Here is a 20,044-nt window from a genome sequence, read left to right on the forward strand (position 1 = left end):
CACCCCAGATATTAGAGATATTATCAAGAAGAATAAAATTCCTAAGCCACAATGAAAGAGTAAGAGGAGCCAAAGGAGAATGTAACATGTTTTGGTGAGGAAGGAACAAACAACTGAAGAGGGGCCAGCAGCCTATTTCCTGTAAAAGCTACTCCTTCCTTTGTCAACTAGAGGCGCAGGTAAACATAACCCAGTGATGCTACACAGGCAAGTAAAACCGAGGCCTTTACATTTCCCATCTCATTTACCTACTGTCAGGGGACTGCCATCGGAACAGGGGAGGGAGGCAGGGGGGCCGTTGGGATACAGAGAGCCTCCGAAACTCCTGAGGAGCAGTTCCTCTTCCAGCGGTGGGGAAAGCCACACCTCCAGTGGAGAAGAGAGGGAAGGGGCCAGCCAAGCGAGGAAAGGGCTCGAGGATGCTGCTGAGAGTCCCAGCGCCTCACCTCACCAGGCTAGCCAGGAGGGACACATGCAACTTCTGTCGCCCAGCTTGCACAGAGAGGTGAAACGCAAGGGGGGGGGGGAGGAAGCTTGGGGTGCCGAAGTTCTTATGTTGGGGGAGAAACCGGAAGGGACCACTCCCGGATTCTGCAAGTGGCTAAGATGGACATGAACTTTGTAGATCTGCACTGTAAATAGTTTGCACAATAAAACCTGTAAAAGACAGGTCGGAGTCCTGCCTGGTTACTCACAAGCAACCACCATCAGCATCTGAGAACCTACAGTCATTCTTTTTCATCCTGCTCTCTGATTCATCCTTAAAGAGAAGAGGCACAACTTACCTGTCTGCTGGAACACACTGGTGAGAAAGCATTGGTACCACAAGTGAAAACTTTCTTTCCATAAACAATCAGAACACGAACATAGTTCTGACATTCCTCCTGAAATGAAAAGCAGAAAAACACATTTCCAAGAAAGAGTAACAGCCTGTGCTTAATATGAGTGAACATTCCTCAGGGCTTAGTCCAGACTCTGTTTCTGATGTCATGCTTTAGTCCTGGAAAATGTGACTTGGAAATAAAGACTAGTGTGTCTCTGAGCACATGTCAAGTCCATTTCACTGTTATAACTAAGCTTCACATAGGATAATTTCCAGAGAGACTGGCCTTGGCACCTATAATTGTTGAAATTAAAATACCAAGTCCCTGTGTTCATAAATCTGTTCTTAATGTGATCAGGGGACATTATATTCAAGAATGATGCGCCTAGTGTCATGTATGTGACTTCCCTTAGTCAAGCCTTATGCTGGTAGTGACTACCAAAAAGCAGAAGACAGCCAAAACTATAAGCATCTGCTTTAATGGAAAGCACAGCCCTTTCAAAAGTCTTATAATCTCAAAGGTACAAGGAGCACAAAGCAGGTGTGGAACTACAGTTACTGACAACTATTTTTGGTAAGGATTTAAAAAGCTTACCTAACAAGGCTAAGATAATCAACCATTTGACGATGAAGTTGTACAATGAGTAGCGGGGTTGAGTTAAGACCATAACAAAATAAATGGAGCCCTGATGATCAGGCAAAAATCTCATCCTGTTCTCACAGTAGCCAACCAGATGCCTATGTAAAGCCAACAAGTAGGACCATGGTGCAATAGCACTTTCCTCACCTGTCCTTCCCAGCACCTAGTTTTCAGAGGCACACTGCTTCCAATAGAGAAGGCAGAAAATGGCCATGATGGTTTGCAGCCATCAATAGCCTTTCCTCCATGAATTTGTCAAATCTTCTTTTAAAGGATTAAAATTGGAAAGAGGTTGCAGTGAATGTAAACATAATACAAGAAGTCTTTGCTGAAGCGTTTTGTTATAATTCAGCACTAAGCAATCTGGAAAATGAACCTTCATAAAACTAACAATCCATGTGTAATATATTCTATAAAACATAATTAGATTATTGGCAAACTGGGGTGGGAGACAACATATGACTCAATCACCTGGAAAAAAATATTCAGTATATTTTGTTCATAACAATCAATACCTTTGTCTGGTTGTCACTTTCACCATCTGGAAACTGGAACTTAATATATCAGCTAAATTCAAGCAACATGGACACGAAACTATGGTGATGCTTGGTCCACCACAGAATGGGATGACATTTGTTAAATTATAAGTAGGGCTGCTCCCATTGCCTACATAAAAGGCAAGAGAGAAGCACTGCTTCCCATCCAGCCCATAAACAGCAATAGAGCCATACAGTGACTTTGGTGTGGATATTACTCTCCCCAATACGTAAGAGTTAGATAGCTTGAAAAAAAGCTATGCCTTTTCCTCCTTCCCCTAGAGAAGTAATGGCCAAACTTGGCCCTCCAGCTGTTTTGGGACTACAACTACCATCATCCCTAGCTAGCAGGACCAGTGGTCAGGAAAGGACCACCTACCTTAAGAGGCTACAGTATTTTGGGTTACAGTTCTAATTTTTAAAAATCATTCTCTGATGTACTGCAGCTTGGACAAAATTATTATAAATTGGTCACTAAGCATAGCCTACAGCTTAAGAACCAGCCTCTTTCCTCTTGAGCAAAAACTTCATTTCTATATCCCATGTCACAAGCCTGCCTGGTGGCAAACATTTCCTGGGAGAAGTTGTTTCTGCATATCAGGAAGGCAAAAGCACTCCAAATCACCTTGGTGGGAAAGAAAGATCCCACTCTTTCATTTGTGATATGGAAACCAACTCATTGAAAGGCTATCCATAACAAATGGCGTCATAGTGTTGCTTATGTACAAGGTACCATACGTGCTTGGTGTTTGGGGATGTATTTTATCAAGGATACTGAGAGACACTATTGTGCAGATAGCGGGATCTGAACCACCAGAGCTGGCCGAGGGAGCATTCAGAATGAGCATGTCAAGACCGCAATGTTCCTTGGAGATGCTTCACATGCCTCACTTTTCAATTCCATTATGTCTTGATCAGATACACAGGGATCAGATTTGAATTACCTCTCAGCCTGGAAGCAAGACTTCAGCTGTGGTGATTCAGCTCATAATCTCCCAGAAATAGATAAACTGTGGGTTATTGTACATTGGCCTATCAGATGGAGCCTTAAGAAACAAAGGCTCTGAGCTGAATTCTGTGATCTCACCCTTCTGGCTCTCCCCCAGCTACATTGTAAGAGAGTAAACTTATCAACTCGGCCAAGAAAGGTTTAGCATGGCCCCTTTCCCTGATGTGTTTGTATACTACCTACAGAGAGCTTTTTATACAGAGGTAAGCAATAATAAAACCACAGTTCACCTCCACCTGTATTCTGAAATGTCACATTGTATAATTTTACCACCTCAGTCTACCAGCTTATTCTGCATTAACAGCACTGTTTGCTGTAGAAAATACATTTACCCATGCTGGGCAACCCATATCGCATTTGAATCACGTGGCCTGCCTCTATGCATGGCAGGAATCTAAGGCATAAGTGCAGGATGCGCTGGCGGTCAGATGCTTGCACATGAAATCCAGTTAAATTGTTATCTGGCACCTGATTCAAAGGCAAATCTGCCTGCATATAAGTCAACAGCACAGGTAAAGTTTCATTTACACACCTACTATCACTTTTAAATCTGGTCTTGTCAAATATTTTCAGTCTTTGTAGGTTTCCTTCAGGCAAAAAGCTCAGAAGAAGCATTTTTGGCTGAATTACACATGCAGAAGCAGGATTTATGATGACTTTGCTTGGTCCACTTCACCAAAGAAAAGCACAACACATCCCGAAACTAAGCAGTAAGGAAAAGGATCTGTTCAAAAACTTATTTTGAGTCAAACCATAGCTTCAAGGTTTCTAGAGCCTAAAATCTGATTTTTGCACCTCAAGATTCTTACATTTAAATCAGGGGTCAAAAAACTTTTTCAGCAGGGGGCCGGTCCACTGCCTCTCAGACCTTGTGGTGGGCAGAACTATATTTTGAAGGGTAAAAAAGGAACGAATTTCTATGCCCCACAAATAACCCAGAGATGCATTTTAAATAAAAGGACACATTCTACTCATGTAAAAACATGCTGATTCCTGGACCGTCAGCAGGCCATATTTAGAAAGTGATTGGGCTTGATCCGGCCCCCGGGCCTTAGTTTGCCTACCCATGATTTAAATGAACTCCCTAGAACTTAGTGGGGTGCATTTAGTAAACTATTAAATAAATTCCAATATATACTTAATTAACATTTACGAAATGTCTCCTTCTTGTCCTACAGATGTATATTTCAACTAATAACTGTGCTTGATATAAAAAGGAAACTTGGTTCACAGGAGCACAGGAAGTTATTTCAAAAGAGACCATACGAAGCCCACAATCCATCTACCTCAGCTCCCATCACCATTGGGCTAGGCTGGCTAGAGCTGATGGAACTTGAAGTTCAGCAACATCTAGAGAAGCACAGATTTCGCATCCTTGGTCTGTACGCTTCTTTCATTTATTAGCTTCACCATTATCACAAAACAAATGTTTTTAAAATCTCTCAATAGCTCATGGCAAAATATATCCTAGAGAAATGGCAACGAATTATGACCCCTTAACCTGAGGTTTTTGGCCGACAATCCAGTGCAGACAGCATTTGCGTTAGCTGCTCATATGGGACCAAAGATACAAAAAAACCCAGTAGGAAATGCATGGCAGGAGAAAGAAAGGTCCCCTGTGACTGCATAAAAGCCAACTGGGAAAACAGGACCTGAAACATACAAAGGCAGTCCACCTCCTAACATGCCAGGAAATTATTTCCAATGGGCTTTCTGCAACAAGCATTTTGTTACCAGACAGCTAGAGTCCATGGTTTTCCAATAGCATCATAAGAAAGCAACCTGGTTACAGACTGTATTTGGAAGTCTGGTGACTGGGGTGGAAGGAAAAGGAAAGGAAAAAAGAAAAAGAGAAAGAGAAAAAGAAAAAGAAGTAGAAAAAGAAAAAGAAATAGGAGGGGGGGGAAGAAGGCTCTGCTCCAGCCTGCCTTTTCAAAGAAATTTCATTTGGGACTGCAGGGAGACGATTGTAATGTGTTTGCTGCCGTCTGTCCTAATTTTCTTTGAACACCTTGCAGGCTGCAAAACACTGTTCTTAACACGCTCTCAGATATTTATATTTATTTCTTTAGACAAACAATTTCATTAATCAGTTTTGCCCAGCATCCCAGCCAAGCTGTCTTCTCCTGGCGTGCAGAAGATACCAAACAGGATTTACTAATGATTTTCTGTCTCTTGTTTGTTTTTAATGTCTGCAAGATTCTTTATTGCCAAGACTTACAAACCATTTTTACGGAAGACAGAGAGGACTTGTACTGCATTCCACAGGGAAAGAATGAAGGAAATAAGCTCAACCATTTGGAAAAGGTACGGCATTGTCCTTTCTGTCTAGGGCAATTTTTTTGTCAAGCAATGTCCTGGGGAACCTTCCCAAGCCAAGAAAACAAATGAAAACTCCATGTGTAACTAAGACAAAGCAAACATACAGAGGCTTACACAGCTCACTTGCATAGCCAGGGCTGGGACTATCCAAATCAGTAGGAAAGGGACTCAGCAGGATAACACTAACATCAGCATTGGAAAGGCTATCTAAACACATGGAAGGTGGCAGGCGCCAGTCTGGAAAAGGACTAGGACAGGTACAGTTACTGGAGTGTTGCACAAGAGAGCTTAAAGCAAAGGATGCACTCCAAAGGGCTATGCATGCGTTAGTTACATCGTGGCTGGACTACTGTAACCCGCCCCACATAGGGCTGCCTTTGAAAAGTGTTCAGAAGCTTCAGATGGCCCAAAATGCTGCACTCAGACAGCTGACTGGGGCTCATGACAAGAAGTTTCACTAGCTATTGGTTTGCTTCTGGCCATACTTCAAAGTGCAGGTTATGACCTATAAAGGCCTGTATGGCTTGGGCCCAGGCTACCTGAAAGATAATAAAATTCCTATACAAAACTGCCCAGGTGAGCTAGGCGATTATGTGAATCCCCTTAGCACATTTCTAATTAGGACTTAGTAACTGTGGGTAGCATAGTTGGAATAGGACCTAAGTCACCATGCAACCTTTGAGCTAGAAGATATTGGTAGGACCAAGCAGGAGAAGATATTGGGTGGATAATGCCTGTAGGTTGCCACTTAAGCATCTCAGACTGTGTTCCCATTACCAGGTAAAAATGCAGTTAACACACTCTTTTACTCAACTCAGATCCAAGCCGGATTGGGTGGGGGAAATGCATCAAAACATAGTATTTCATAAGATTTGGCTGGATAGATAGGGATCGTGGCTGAGATTGTGTGAGCAGTGCTCCCAAACCAGTGGTGGAAGTACAATGGATGCAGAGTGAGCGGGAGCATGGACATAGCTTTAGATACAGAAATGTGCTCTTCTTCAGTAAAAACAAAGAAGGCTCACGTTGCTGAGCTCCAGACATCTGATGCTGAACACTGTAAGATATTCTGGCTTTAGCATCATTTATTCTGCAGTAAACCACACTCCTAGCCTGACACCATTCTGTTCCATGACCTGCAACAAATTGCACCACCTTCAGAAGTAAACAATATTAAATTCTCATGGAATAATTGTACTGTGTGTCATAAGGAACTACCAGTGTTTTATATATACCGTATTTTTCGCCCTATAGGACGCACCGGCCCATAGGACGCACCTAGTTTTTTTGGGGGGGAGGGGAAATAAAGGAAACAAATTTATTTCCCCCCCCAGCCGCGGATATCTGCCCGAAGCGCGGGGCGCTCTGCTTCAGCGCGCCCCGCGCTCCAGGCAGCAGGCTGCTATCCACAGCCTAGGGAACCCGGCGGGAACTCCCGCAGGGCTCCCTAGGCTGCAGATGTCTGCCTGAAGCGCAGAGCGCTCTGCTTCGGTGCGCCCCGCGCTCCGGGCAGCAGGCTCCCGCGGGCTCCCCAGGCTTGCTGATAGCTTCCTGAAGCGTGGACAGCGAGAGGGGTCAGTGCGCACCAACCCCTCTTGCTCTCCACACTTCAGCGAAAGCCTGCATTCACCCCATAGGATGCACACAGATTTCCCCTTCATTTTTGGAGGGGGAAAAGTGCGTCCTATAGGGCGAAAAATACAGTGTGTATTTCACATATATTATGGTAGCATCATATCAGACTTCTGACATCAGATGTTTTGTTGTGTACATTCCCAAGTGGTATTAAAATCAGTTAACTATGGCTGTATGCAGGGGGAGGTAGGTGGTGAACATACCTCAGTTTTTCCTTTACTCTGACATGATCTCCTGGTGTCTTCATCTGAACCCCATTCTGTCGCCTGGGGAACCAAAACAGAGAAAAGTTATATAACGGTACCATGCAGTATTGTTTTGTTTTTTTGGGCCAGCCCTCATTTGAAGACACAGGGGAATATCTAAAAGTGAGCTACACTGGCCAATTTGCAGCAGCAGACATTGTGGTAGATTCTCTTTTTTGCATCACTCTTACAGAGTGCAAAGAAGAAGCAATCAATAAAGGAGATAAACCCTCTAGGGGCCGAGGCATAAATCATACGAACATCGGAAAGAATGGTCTCTACATGTTCATATAAATGCAACAACACTTTATAATTCAGCCTTAACTAGCTCAAACTTTAGCTCAAACTTTTCCAAAGGACTTCATTTATATGAAAATACCAAGAATGGAGAATGTTCTGAAATCTCAACACATTTCCATCAGTCATGCTGCATTTATCATACCGTTGTGTGTGCTTTGCCTTTGACTTCAGTGGTTTTGGGTGCCCAGGGCCAAGCCTAGAGCTAAGAAATCCATGATCAAGGTCTTCCATGTTTGTATTTGAAGTTAATAACAGATGCAGAAGTTGAGGAGGGGAATTTAGTCCCTTCTCCCTGTATGACCTCCCTGAGCAAAATCAACCATCCCCAAAGTTCCTCTCTGTCTTCAGTGAAAAACTTTCAAGTACCCACCTAGTACCTCTAGGTATCTTCCATGGGGCAAAAAACCAAAACAAACAAACAAAAGCTGGTAGTGGGTTGTTGCTGTTGTTTTGTATAGTTTCAAACAGGAAAACAGTTCACAGGGAAAGGATTAAACCCCACAGAGTTCCCCAGCCACTACTAATTTTTATTTTAAAATGCGTGAGATCCCTCCTACATCTCATTTGTTTTGTCCCTCAGATAAATATATACCTCCAGTTTAGTTCTGGGCTCACATTCAGTTATGACCAAAGTAGCTGTGGCTGAGTCCTAGAATTGGCCATTTATAAGTAAGTGCGGAGCTGTGGCTGGCTAACACTCTCCAATAATTTGAACCAGTTTATAGAAAACAAACACATACTTTACCCAACACAGTGGACAGCACATGACATGGAGAAGCATGAAAAGTTCAGTGGGTGGCTGAGATCATTACAGAGAATCACCATATCAGTCACTACTCTTTAGGAGATCACTTACACCTTACTCTACTCTCCTTAACATTACAGTCTTAAGCTCTCATTAGGCTTTTCTCTCCTCTGTTACCTTTCCAGTTCCAATTTTACAGGACAACTTATTTTAAATGTCATTATGACCCAAACTACTTCACTTATTGAATTTGTATCCTATTTCCCTCCCAGACAGCCCAGGATGGTATATAAGGGGATCATCCCATCTGGAACAAAAGCAAACAAATCTCCATGTGGTAGCTTAGGCTGAGAAAAAGTGCCATAATGAATGACATCCAATGAAGTTAATGGCTAAGAAGATTTGAATCCAGCCATCATAGCACAGCAGAGATAGTCACCTCCTGCTCTTATTTACATATTTACCTTGAAAATAATAAAGAACTGCAGAGAAACCCAACATACAGGGTATAAGCTTGTTATTACTATGATTGAGCATCAGTCTAGAATCAGGGGAGCTGTACCTAAGCCAAGAATTGGTTAAGTAACCACCTTTTCATTTGAACTAATAATACAACGCTGAACTGAAGAATAATCTCAAAGTGTGCTGGGGAGAATTGTCTGCTGCTTCACGTTATGGAATTGACCCTAGCATCCCGCCATTTTAAACTAGGGAAAAATAAATGAATGTTTCTTATAAGCCTCCTTTGCGCATGTTTGTCTCCATTTATAATTTGCGGAGTTTATAGCTAATTGAGGATTGATTTAAGAAGCAGGCCATAAGAGAGGCTCCAGCTGCAGGAATGGGGAGTAGATAAGGTTGTCTGAAGGTGGGTGGCATGTGGGTGCAGGCATATGTGACTGCACAAGTGAGACAAAGATTAGGAACAGACTTTGCAGGGCAAATGTTCACTTTGGGAGTGTTAGACTGCGGTAGTCATATTACTTAACTTCCATTTTGTCTGGCTGTAAATCTTAATTTTTATGACAGTTTACTCTTTCCATTAAACATGATACTATGAGGAAAAATGGGAATATTAATTAGAGGTATTATTTTCTGGTTTGATGTTTTCTGTTTCTTTTCTTCTTTTATATTGAGCTTTGGGTCAAATTATGCAAAATGAGATTTTATATAAGCAAAATGAGAGTTTATACCAAGTTAACTCTGTTAGTACAGTATGTCACAATGACATTTCATAAATAAGGAGTTTGAATAACCAAAATAATGAAGTCCCATTGACTTAAAGGACTTCGCTATTCTGTAAGAATTTACACTGAAAGCACAACATAATTACAGTGAACAAACAGGCACACTTAAACAATTTTATTTTGAAAAGCCACCTAAACTGCGCTGTGAACCTAATAAGCCATTCTCCCCTGAAATATTATTATCTGCCATTAGCACAAACTGGGCCATTGGCCGCATCTAATAACAGTTTAGGGTTTGGACCTGTGTTTTAGAAAACACATTCTCATCCCCCCCCTTTCTTTCTTTTTTAATGAAAGCAGAACCTAGGCCCAGTCTCATGATGTTACACCATAGCTTAGTGTTTTGTTTGAGCACACCCAATCATTTCATTCTGGAAATAAAATTTCCCTAAACTTAAAAACAGGACAAAAATCCATCTCATGTCATATTGAGGAGAACAAATGTTCCACCCCACCACATTCCACCCCCATACATACAACTAAAGCAGAAAGAAGATTAAATACTAAAGTTTTTCACATAGTCATATCTGTTGCCAGAAAGATGCAATGTTTTCTAACCTCACATCAATTTTTGACAAGCTAAAAGGAAAAACAAAACCCACTCTAACAACCTCCAGACATGAGATGGCTTCTCTTCCCTTTTCAGAAACACCCAGATGCATTCTCCATTACTAGCCGAGTTTAGCTTGACAACACTTGACAGGACAAAATGAAACAAGATTTTATGTTATTGTTTTTACTTTCAGCAACCAATACAACTCAGAAGGTAAATACTCTGGCCTCTCTGGGAACTGTACTGATGGAAGTTAGTGGACTCTGTAGAATATATAAGTATACACACAAACACCTCAGTTTATATTAAAGAATGGCATTCCCATGGCTGTGTGAGAGCAACACTATCCTTAAATTCGTCTAACCTTAGCAAGTAGCACAGCAAGATCTGTTGATAATAGAAACCATTGACAACAGAGAAAATTATGGGAACATGTTGCTGGTGACTGCTCCATTAGTCAACTCAACTTTAATTATAGTCAAGGGGGCAATTAAGCAGAAAGGAAGGGCAAGCTATGTTTTACTAGGCCTCTGAATATGCCTGGGGTATGTTGAGAGGGAAACGGACAAAGACTAAGAAACCCTGGTACTCCAGAGGAAAATTAATGCTGCTGGCAAAACGGCCTGATGAATCTTGCCCCTAATAATGATCTAACACACACTGACACAATTCCTCAGATCTCTTTCTCCACAATGTACTAGTATGGCACTCAAACTTCCTCCCTTTCCTTCAAAAGTCAGCACCTATCTGCATTTCCTTCATGAAAAACATTAATCTCCCTTCATTAACTGTTCTCCTTTGGCTGCCATTTTTCCTCTCCCAGTTTTAGTATCTTTCTTTATGTTCCTCCAAGAAGACAGCTTGACACTGCTGTACTTCTTTATGGGCTCCTGCAGATCTAGTGAACCTTTACATCACAATTGTGTAATAAAGCTTTTGACAACCTCATTTCCCAACCCTTTCGATGCACAAAAAGTTCCCGTTAGGTCCCCTCAAGAATCTTAGCTTGAAAGATACGCTTCAACCAGCCTTTTATGTCAGCAGAAATCATTTTATAAAATGTGACGACACTATTAGCACCACTATCACTTAATGTTTGCTTATTTAATGCCAACTGCATGGTAAATTGAAAACCTCATGAACAGGAACTATGACATTCCTTTTATATACAGAGTCTCAAGTACAACAGATAAGACCAAAGAGACAGAGTGATCTTAATAAAGGAGTACTGATGTTCCAGGAGAAGTCTGATGAAATACATCCAGAACATAGAAAAATTAAATGGCAAAGTTACATACAGAGCTAGTCAGTGTACTTTAAATGCCAGAATGCAAGAAAATGCAAAATCGAGCACCCTTGCCTCTACAACACCAGTCCTCTCGGGGTGGTACCTGTGAAAAGGGGGTGTTCTGGGGGGTGGATCACCATACAGTGACAGATCCCCTCCCATCAGTCCTGATATTTTTCCCCCAGAAAAGAAAACATCAGCCCTAAAAAGGAGGTAAAAATGGAGTGGGGAAATTCCACCCTACCTTCCACTCCACTGGTGCCCAGGTATTTGTTGGATCTTCCACATGGGATAAACCCTCTTCCCTTTCTCCCCCACCCCACCCATTTTCAGTTGCTCTGCTAGCTCAGTACTGTGGCATGAAGCAATGAAAGGAATAACACAATATATGTGACAATTGAATGCAAATATTTATTTGAAATCTTTATCGCTAGCCTATTAGCCAAAGTTCTCAAGGCAGCTGGCAATATATTTAAAACAAAACAAACCAGACAATTGTGATTCAAACATGTGCAGGAGTATGGAGAAAGCTAGAGAGTTCCAGAAAAAACACCTACTTCTGCTTCATTGACTATGCAAAAGCCTTTGACTGTGTCGATCACAGCAAACTACGGCAAGTTCTTAAAGAAATGGGAGTGCCTGATCACCTCATCTGTTTCCTGAGAAATCTCTATGTGGGACAAGAAGCTACAGTTAGAACTGGATATGGAACAACTGATTGGTTCAAAATTGGGAAAGGAGTATGGCAAGGCTGTATATTGTCTCCCTGCTTATTTAACTTATATGCAGAATTCATCATGCGAAAGGCTGGGCTGGATGAATCCCTAACCAGAATTAAGATTGCCGGAAGAAATATCAACAACCTCAGATATGCAGATGACACAACCTTGATGGCAGAAAGTGAGGAGGAATTAAAGAACCTTTTAATGAGGGTGAAAGACGAGAGCGCAAAATTATGGTCTGAAGCTCAACATCAAAAAAACTAAGATCATGGCCACTGGTCCCATCACCTCCTGGCAAATAGAAGGGGAAGAATGGAGAAATAGAATGGAGAAATAGAATGGAGGCAGTGAGAGATTTTACTTTCTTGGGCTCCATGATGACTGCAGATAGTGACAGCAGTCACGAAATTAAAAGACGCCTGCTTCTTGGGAGAAAAGCAATGACAAACCTAGACAGCATCTTAAAAAGCAGAGACATCACCTTGCCAACAAAGGTCCGTATAGTTAAAGCTAAGGTTTACCCAGTAGTGATGTATGGAAGTGAGAGCTGGGCCATAAATAAGGCTCATCGCCGAAGAATTGGTGCTTTTGAATTATGGTGCTGGAGGAGACTCTTGAGAGTCCCATGGACTGCAAGAAGATCAAACGTATCAATTCTGAAGGAAATCAGCCCTGAGTGCTCACTGGAAGGACAGATCGTGAAGCTGAGGCTCCAATACTTTGGCCACCTCATGAGAAGAGGAGACTCCCTGGAAAAGACCCTGATGTTGGGAAAGATTGAGGGCACAAGGAGAAGGGGATGACAGAGGACGAGATGGTTGGACAGTGTTCTCGAAGCTACCAGCATGAGTTTGACCAAACTGCGGGAGGCAGTGGAAGTGCTCTGGTCCATGGGGTCATGAAGAGTCGGAGACGACTAAACAACTAAACAACAACAACAACAACTCTTCACTGGATGGTGCTTCCTCGCCCTAGCCACTGCTGTCTTTTTGCTGCTTGTGACAGCAGGCATTGGAGGGCTGTGTGGGCCTCAGCCATAGCCCTCACTATGAGTGGGAAGGCAGGCAAGCAAACCAGACAAGCCAACCCTTCTTTCTTCTTAACTTCAGCACTGCTACCAAATGAATATATTTCATTTTCCTCAGGCTACACTCACTAAACAGCCCCTATAACTTCCTGTACATTAGCTGGCCCAACACACTCCCTATACTGGCTAAAGCACTTAGGCATGGAGTAAATAACAAGGCCTCAGAACAACTTTTTCCAAGACAAATTACGCTTTTACATAAAGTTTTAGTAAGGCAATAAGATAAACAGTCTGAGAAAACGATTTTACAAGATCAATCCATTGTACAGTTTGAGTAAACAAGCAGATAAATGCTTCCACCTACACCAGTTCGACACAATTTTTCTAACTGAGTCAATACTTATCAATTTGCATCCCTCACTTCAGCTTCTGAGCCCTTCATGGTCCCTTCTTCTAGTTCCTTCTGTCTGCATCTCTTCAAGGATCCGACTCTCAACTATCTGACCTGCCCAATTTTCTAGCTTAATTTATATCAAATACATTTTCATTCCCCCCCCCTTACTCTTCCAGCCAATCAGGAAAGTATACTGCAAGCTATACTTTCACACACACACACACACACTGCCAGTTTCCTAGGCTGAAACTTTGGCCCTTTAGTGTAGAACTTCCTGAACAAAACATCACCTTAAACATTCAACCATTGAACTTCTAACCCTCCTATACAGGAGGACCTTTAAGCGGCGCGGGGGGGGGGGCTTTTTGACCCAACAACTGCATTGCCCCATGGGGAGGCTGCATTTGCTCAAGGAGAACCTTCCGGATGGTGGGGGCATACCAGTAGTGGATGGGGCTTGAGGCAAAAGTGGGTATAGTAGTGAATGTGATTCTTATCTTTGTACAGTAAAGTAAAAGGGACCCCTGACCATTAGGTCCAGTCGTGGCCGACTCTGGGGTCGCGGTGCTCATCTCGCTTTATTGGCCGAGGGAGCCGGCGTACAGCTTCCAGGTCATGTGGCCAGCATGACTAAGCCACTTCCGGCAAACCAGAGCAGCGCACAGAAACGCCGTTTACCTTCCCGCCAGAGTGGTACCTATTTATCTACTTGCACTTTGACGTGCTTTCGAACTGCTAGGTTGGCAGGAGCAGGGACCGAGCAATGGGAGCTCACCCCGTTGTGGGGATTCGAACAGCCGACCTTCTGATTGGCAAGTCTTTGTACAGTAGACCACACATAAAGATTTCTACACACTCCTTTCCATCCTCCATCCAGGAAAAGAATAGATCACTATCACAGTTCAAGGACACTTTCCAGTCAGACAGCAGCACTCAATAATGGTCTGGAGTGGGACCAGTGCAGGTGCAATGGGGGGAGTGGAGCATGGCCAGGCCCAGACAGAGCTGTCTGAAGGTCCACATTTGGCCCCGGTTCTGTGCCTCCCAACATCCACCTTTAAGAAAAATACAGCCATTTTAAAGCCCAAGTTTTACAACTAAAAACCACACTCAAAGTGACTGGAAGTCCACAGAGGCAAAGGTGGTACAAGCCGTCCTCAGATATTACAATGTGTATACTTTAGCTACAATTTATTAAATTAGTATTTTTATGGAGAAATATGCTTCAAAATCTTGATTTTATGTAGTAATTCATGAATCATATGGTCACTGTCAGTCACCAAGCTTTGGATCAACTTCAGACTTATCCATCACTGATGGATAAATGATGTGGCTGCCTCAGCCTTTGTCAGAAGATTTTTTATAGCCTCTTTTTGTCATAATGTCAATAGTATTTTGGGTCACTTCGCCTTATCTGGTGTTTTAAACAAGTTGTCATTAAAGATAGCCTTTATATAGCTATAAGAGTAGAGACAGAGTCCTTGATTCAAATGTCATGGACACCAACTAGCCTACTGAAAAAACGAAGCTTACTGGTACTAGACTGAATTCTTGAAGGCTACAGCTGTTATTAATGGATAAGACACAGGGCAGAAGATTCCTGGGGAAGAACTAGCCTGATCCCTTGGCATACCTGATTCTAGTCTTGCCTGGGGGAAAGGACTGGGAGAATAGTGACCTGTATCGGTATCAAGGAACTAAACTCAATACAGTGGTACTTCAGGTTAAGAACTTAATTCGTTCCGGAGATCCGTTCTTAACCTGAAACTGTCCTTAACCTGAAGCACCACTTTAGCTAATGGGGCCTCCCGCCGCTTCCGCGCCACTGCTGCACGATTTCTGTTCTCATCCTGAAGCAAAGTTCTTAACCTGAGGTAATATTTCTGGGTTAGCGGAGTCTGTAACCTGAAGCGTCTGTCGCCCGAGGTACCACTGTAAAGCTGAAGTTCCTGAACTTTTGACTATCTTGTCCTTAACTGGGGCTCCCATTTGGGCCTGTTCCCCACAAGACTCATGCATCGTAGGGCCTCCAAGGTGCCCCTCCTGCAAACAGGCTCAGAATAGATGCTTTTTGTTTATTTGTTTGGTTCTTCACATACACAGCCCAACCCCTCCCCCCCCTCTCTCTCTATATATATATGGCCACATGCATATACCATTCATAGCTGGAGGAAGAAGAGGAGAGGAAAGAGGGTGAAGAAAGAACTGTGAGTGGAGGGGGGCACCTTTCCCATCCTCCAGACCCGCTGGGAAACTCAAAAAATCTGCTGCATCTGGAACTGGATTTAGAGAGTGCAGCTGCATGGGACACAGTTATGGGTTGCCTAAGGAAGTACCATCCACCTTGGGTCTGCCCATAAAAAGCAAACCTAGAGTGAAAGACCATTGTGTCTAATAACTCTTCTCGTGAGACTTTTGTGGGTGGGCTGATAATTTGTTTGGACTCTGGGTGAGAACCCGGAGGCTAAAGAGAACCCAGAGGCTCTTTAGCTAAATGACAGATTGTGAATACTTTGTACAGATAAGAAATTGACATGAATTAAAGGGAAACTCTTAAGGGAAGTTTCTGGTAAATAATGGAAACGGAGAAAATGGCAGAAAGGAACATCAACAAAGTGAAGGGGAAGTCAAGGAAAGGCTTAGTTCGTAATATGCTCCAAAGCAAGATAACATGTCCCATTTGGTAGTATTCCTCATCTATGAATACTTATAGAATTACAAGTAGAAAAGGGACTTTCTGGGATCAGGTTTACACTCAGGTGGAACTACCTAGTAGCAAATAAGCAGAGCATAAACCACTCGCATCACACTATCTGCTTTCATTTGTATCGCTGCCACCGATACAAACCTTGGATTACATCTGCTTCTACCAAGTTCAACAGCAGTTCACAATTAATTCAGCTCTGTGTTTGTGCCAGCCAGAATAAGCATCTAGACAACTCCTGTTGGGCTTCATTTTGCTAGATGAATTGATTTTGACCAATATTAAGAAGAAAAGGTGGGGGGGAGGGAGAGGGAAGAAGCTGTAAGAAAACAAGATGTGTTTCTGACTTAATCTGGAAAATGAAGACCTAGCTTCAATTCCTGAATTCTTTAATTACAAAACCACCCATCTGCTATAATTCTTGCTTACATTAAATATGTGTTTCCACACAAGCTGCTCCTCGTCTGCAGCCAGGTTCAGAACTAGACTGTTCTCTTCAGTTTTCCATTAAGAAATTGGATGGATAGATGTTTCCATATGTTTCCTGTAAGATGCTGAGCCAAATACAGTGGCGGGACTTATAAAATATATTCTATGCATTTAGGAACAGTCCTGTGGGTGACTGCTTAAGTCATGACCTCCACTTTTCCTTCAATCTGCAGCAAATGCACACACGCAAAATAACCTCATCCCAAAAGCCTACCAGGGTTCATTACTTAGACCAGGGGTTGTCAACCCAGTCCCTACCGCCCACTAGTGGGCATTTCAGGATTCTAGGTGAGCGGTATGGGGTTCTACGGCACAAGCTGAATCCTCCTTCCATCGAGCACTGGTGGGCGGTAAGGAAATTTTACCATCAAGAAAGATGCATTAGTGGGCAGTAGGTATAAAAAGGTTGACTACCCCTGATTTAGACACTTGTTTGATGTAGGAAATCCTGAATATTGGCTGCCAGCTACATCCTCCTCCACTGAGTTATGCACATAAGAGGTAGGGCAGGAGGTGGAGTAATATGACAGCTATTGCACCCAGGAGACCTGGAGTGACAGAGGATCTTCCCTTCCTTACGTCTTCCTTTCCAACAAATTGCACATAGCTCTAGTAAAGCATGACCCTAGGAGTAGCTTGCTTGGAAAACTTCAGGGTAGGGAGTCCTCCAATGAACGACAATAAAATACAGCCTCCAATATTTATTTAATCCATAAAAATGATTAGAAATTAGAAGGGAGAGGAGGAGGGAGGGAGGGAGGGAGGGAGGGGGAGAGGGAGAGGGAGAGGGAGAGGGAGAGGGAGAGGGAGAGGGAGAGGGAGAGGGAGAGGGAGAGGGAGAGGGAGAGGGAGAGGGAGAGAGAGAGAGAGAGAGAGAGAGAGAGAGAGAATGGGTTACTTTGCTAACTGACAAATCATGACAAAGCAACGCCTATATGATACAGTGGTACCTCGGGTTACATACGCTTCAGGTTACAGACTCAGCTAACCCATAAATAGTACCTCGGGTTAAGAACTTTGCTTCAGGATGAGAACAGAAATCGCACAGCGGCAGCGGAAAGCCCCATTAGCTAAAGTGGTACCTCAGGTTAAGAACAGTCTCAGGTTAAGAAAGGACCTCCGGAACCTAACCAGCACCTAACCAGACGTTCCACTGTACTTTAGTAAAAAGTAAAATAAAATGAGATGCTTCAATTTTAAGGGAAAATCTCCCTTTACAAGATATCCATTCACCAGTTATCTGGATAAAAGGAAAACTTGCCTTTTGCAAACACCCCAAATTCCCCCCCAAAGCTTCCATTAACATTATTTCTCTCTCTCTCTCTCTCTCTCTCTCTCTCTCTCTCTCTCTCTCTCTCTCTCTCTCTCTCTGCTTTCTCTATCCCTACAGCTTGTCTTGTTTCACTCTCTTCCTCTTCACTGTTAGGCATTAGCACCTGATGCTACAGCCATCTGTGCAACCCTCCTTGTCAGTGAAGATTTCACTTGCTGCTTCTGCAAATAAAGCTCTAACACCAAGGTTACTTTTTTTAAAAAAATAACAATCTCTTTGCCAACTCCTTTGGTCTTCTCTCCCTCTGCTCTTTTGCCATACTGCCATTTCTCTTCCAATTTGCTTCCTTCTGAGCTCTGCCCTTCATTTCCCACAGCCACCTGTCTCCCCTTCAAAAGAACTACACTAAAGCATCATGGAAGGCCAAAGGCTGGAGAAATAAACAAATGCAGAGTATAAACTTATATAAATTGCCTTTGCATTTCTCCAATATTGCACCTTTTCTTTCCTCCAAGTATTCCAGTCTGACGCGCTCTTGATGTAATATGGTGGGAGTGAGGAATTAATGTTTAGCTTATAAAAGAACATTCTGCTACCAGGAAAGAAGCTAAAGGCAAGGTGACATTAGCTTCATTTTGGAAATGGATATTTGGCAGCTGCCTGAATATCCTATGCAAAAACACTTGCTATTGAAAAACAAAGATATTGACACTTTTCAGAAAGCCAAATATCAAATCTCCCTCCCAGCAAGCCTGCATGGCTTCCACCCGGAAAAACATCAGTACCATCATGTATAAGACCACCAGTACAGTAGAGCTGACATCTTTTCTGACCATGTGCTGACAGGCTTGTGGATAAGATAACAAAGCAGTGAGGAAGGTGGGGGTTTGAGCACCTGCTCCCAATCGCCATGGGGAAAGGACTATTAGAGCCTGGCCAAAAGGCAGCATCTTTGGGACAGTTACTTTGCACCCACACTGAGTGGTGAGATGCATCTCCCCAAACTCCTCTGTGCGATGAGATCCTTAATTATCCAGCTAGCAGCATCCAGAGCAACCATTTGTCTGCAATCCTTTCAGGCTCTTTGACTTTCTGACCTGTATCCAAGAAATACAGGGTGTTTACCTTTCTCCCTTAAAAGCCTTTCCTTCATAAGAGTCTCAATGGTTCTTTGATATCATGCTTCATATCACAACACTTCTCGCAGTAGCCAATTAGAACTCATCTAGGCCCTATATTTTGAACATTTAAAAAAAAAACTATTGCATTTCACAGACATAAAACCACAGTAATATGATGTTCCATCAAAATGGTCCTCATTGGAAGCAAAAAAACACAAAAAAAAACACCCTAGGACAGAATAGACTTTTGGTCTGATCCAGCAATTCTGATCCCAGTCCTTAGGTTCTTATTCACAATGTGGCTTGATGATTTGCCTTGAGAAACTTGATTCACCACTTGAGGTTTTGATAACTGATCTAGTGACTGAATCTTGTTATCATTGTAATTTGTATTTATTGTAAAGTGTTTTTATTGGATTTAAATCATTTTTATTGGATTGTCTTCTAACTGCCTTGGGATTGGTATGGAAGACAGTATATAAGCTTTCATAAATAAATACATAAAGAATCATAAAACACTTTTTATAATAGGGAAAATCACATAATTGAAGTTAAGTTTTTTACAGAAAAAGAAGGAAAGCACAGTTATAGAAGGTAGCCCATCCTTACAAGTCTGATATGTCTCTTCCCATTTACGTAAACGGGCATCATACTTCTGATTATTAGACCTACAGGATATCCCTGAGGAGCTTCCTCAATAGTTTCGACAGAGCAAATTTTCATTAGACTAACAGAATTTCAATACGTTCTCAAAAAGTTCCTAGCTGTTTCAACTGGCCTCAATGCAAGTGTCCACAGATATTATAATCTCTTTACCGTTCTGCCAACTACTAGTTCAAACCAATCTGGCACCTCATAAATCAGTTACCTCTCACCCATCAAGCATAGCTGTATTCAACAGAGGCATTTGACTGGCGTTCTCTCTCTTTGATCCTCTGCAAACACAACCATATATTTGCAAATTCTAGTTT

General features: G+C 42.5%; 1 protein-coding gene across 10 annotated transcripts in view; it reads right to left on the minus strand.

The window, feature by feature from the left end:
- Positions 1-20,044, minus strand: part of SEMA5B (semaphorin 5B) — a 347,589-nt gene that overhangs the window by 89,610 nt on the left and 237,935 nt on the right. For all 10 annotated transcript variants that reach the window (XM_081924848.1, XM_081924846.1, XM_081924845.1 and 7 more), the window contains 2 exons: positions 7,169-7,231; positions 786-884 (listed from right to left, as the gene is read on the minus strand). In XM_081924848.1, coding sequence (XP_081780974.1) covers positions 786-884; positions 7,169-7,231 — 162 coding nt within the window. The remainder of the gene's footprint in view (positions 1-785; positions 885-7,168; positions 7,232-20,044) is intronic.

Source organism: Podarcis melisellensis (assembly GCF_964234715.1).
Source record: "Podarcis melisellensis genome assembly, chromosome: 1".
In the NCBI taxonomy this organism is placed as follows: Eukaryota; Metazoa; Chordata; class Lepidosauria; order Squamata; family Lacertidae; genus Podarcis; species Podarcis melisellensis.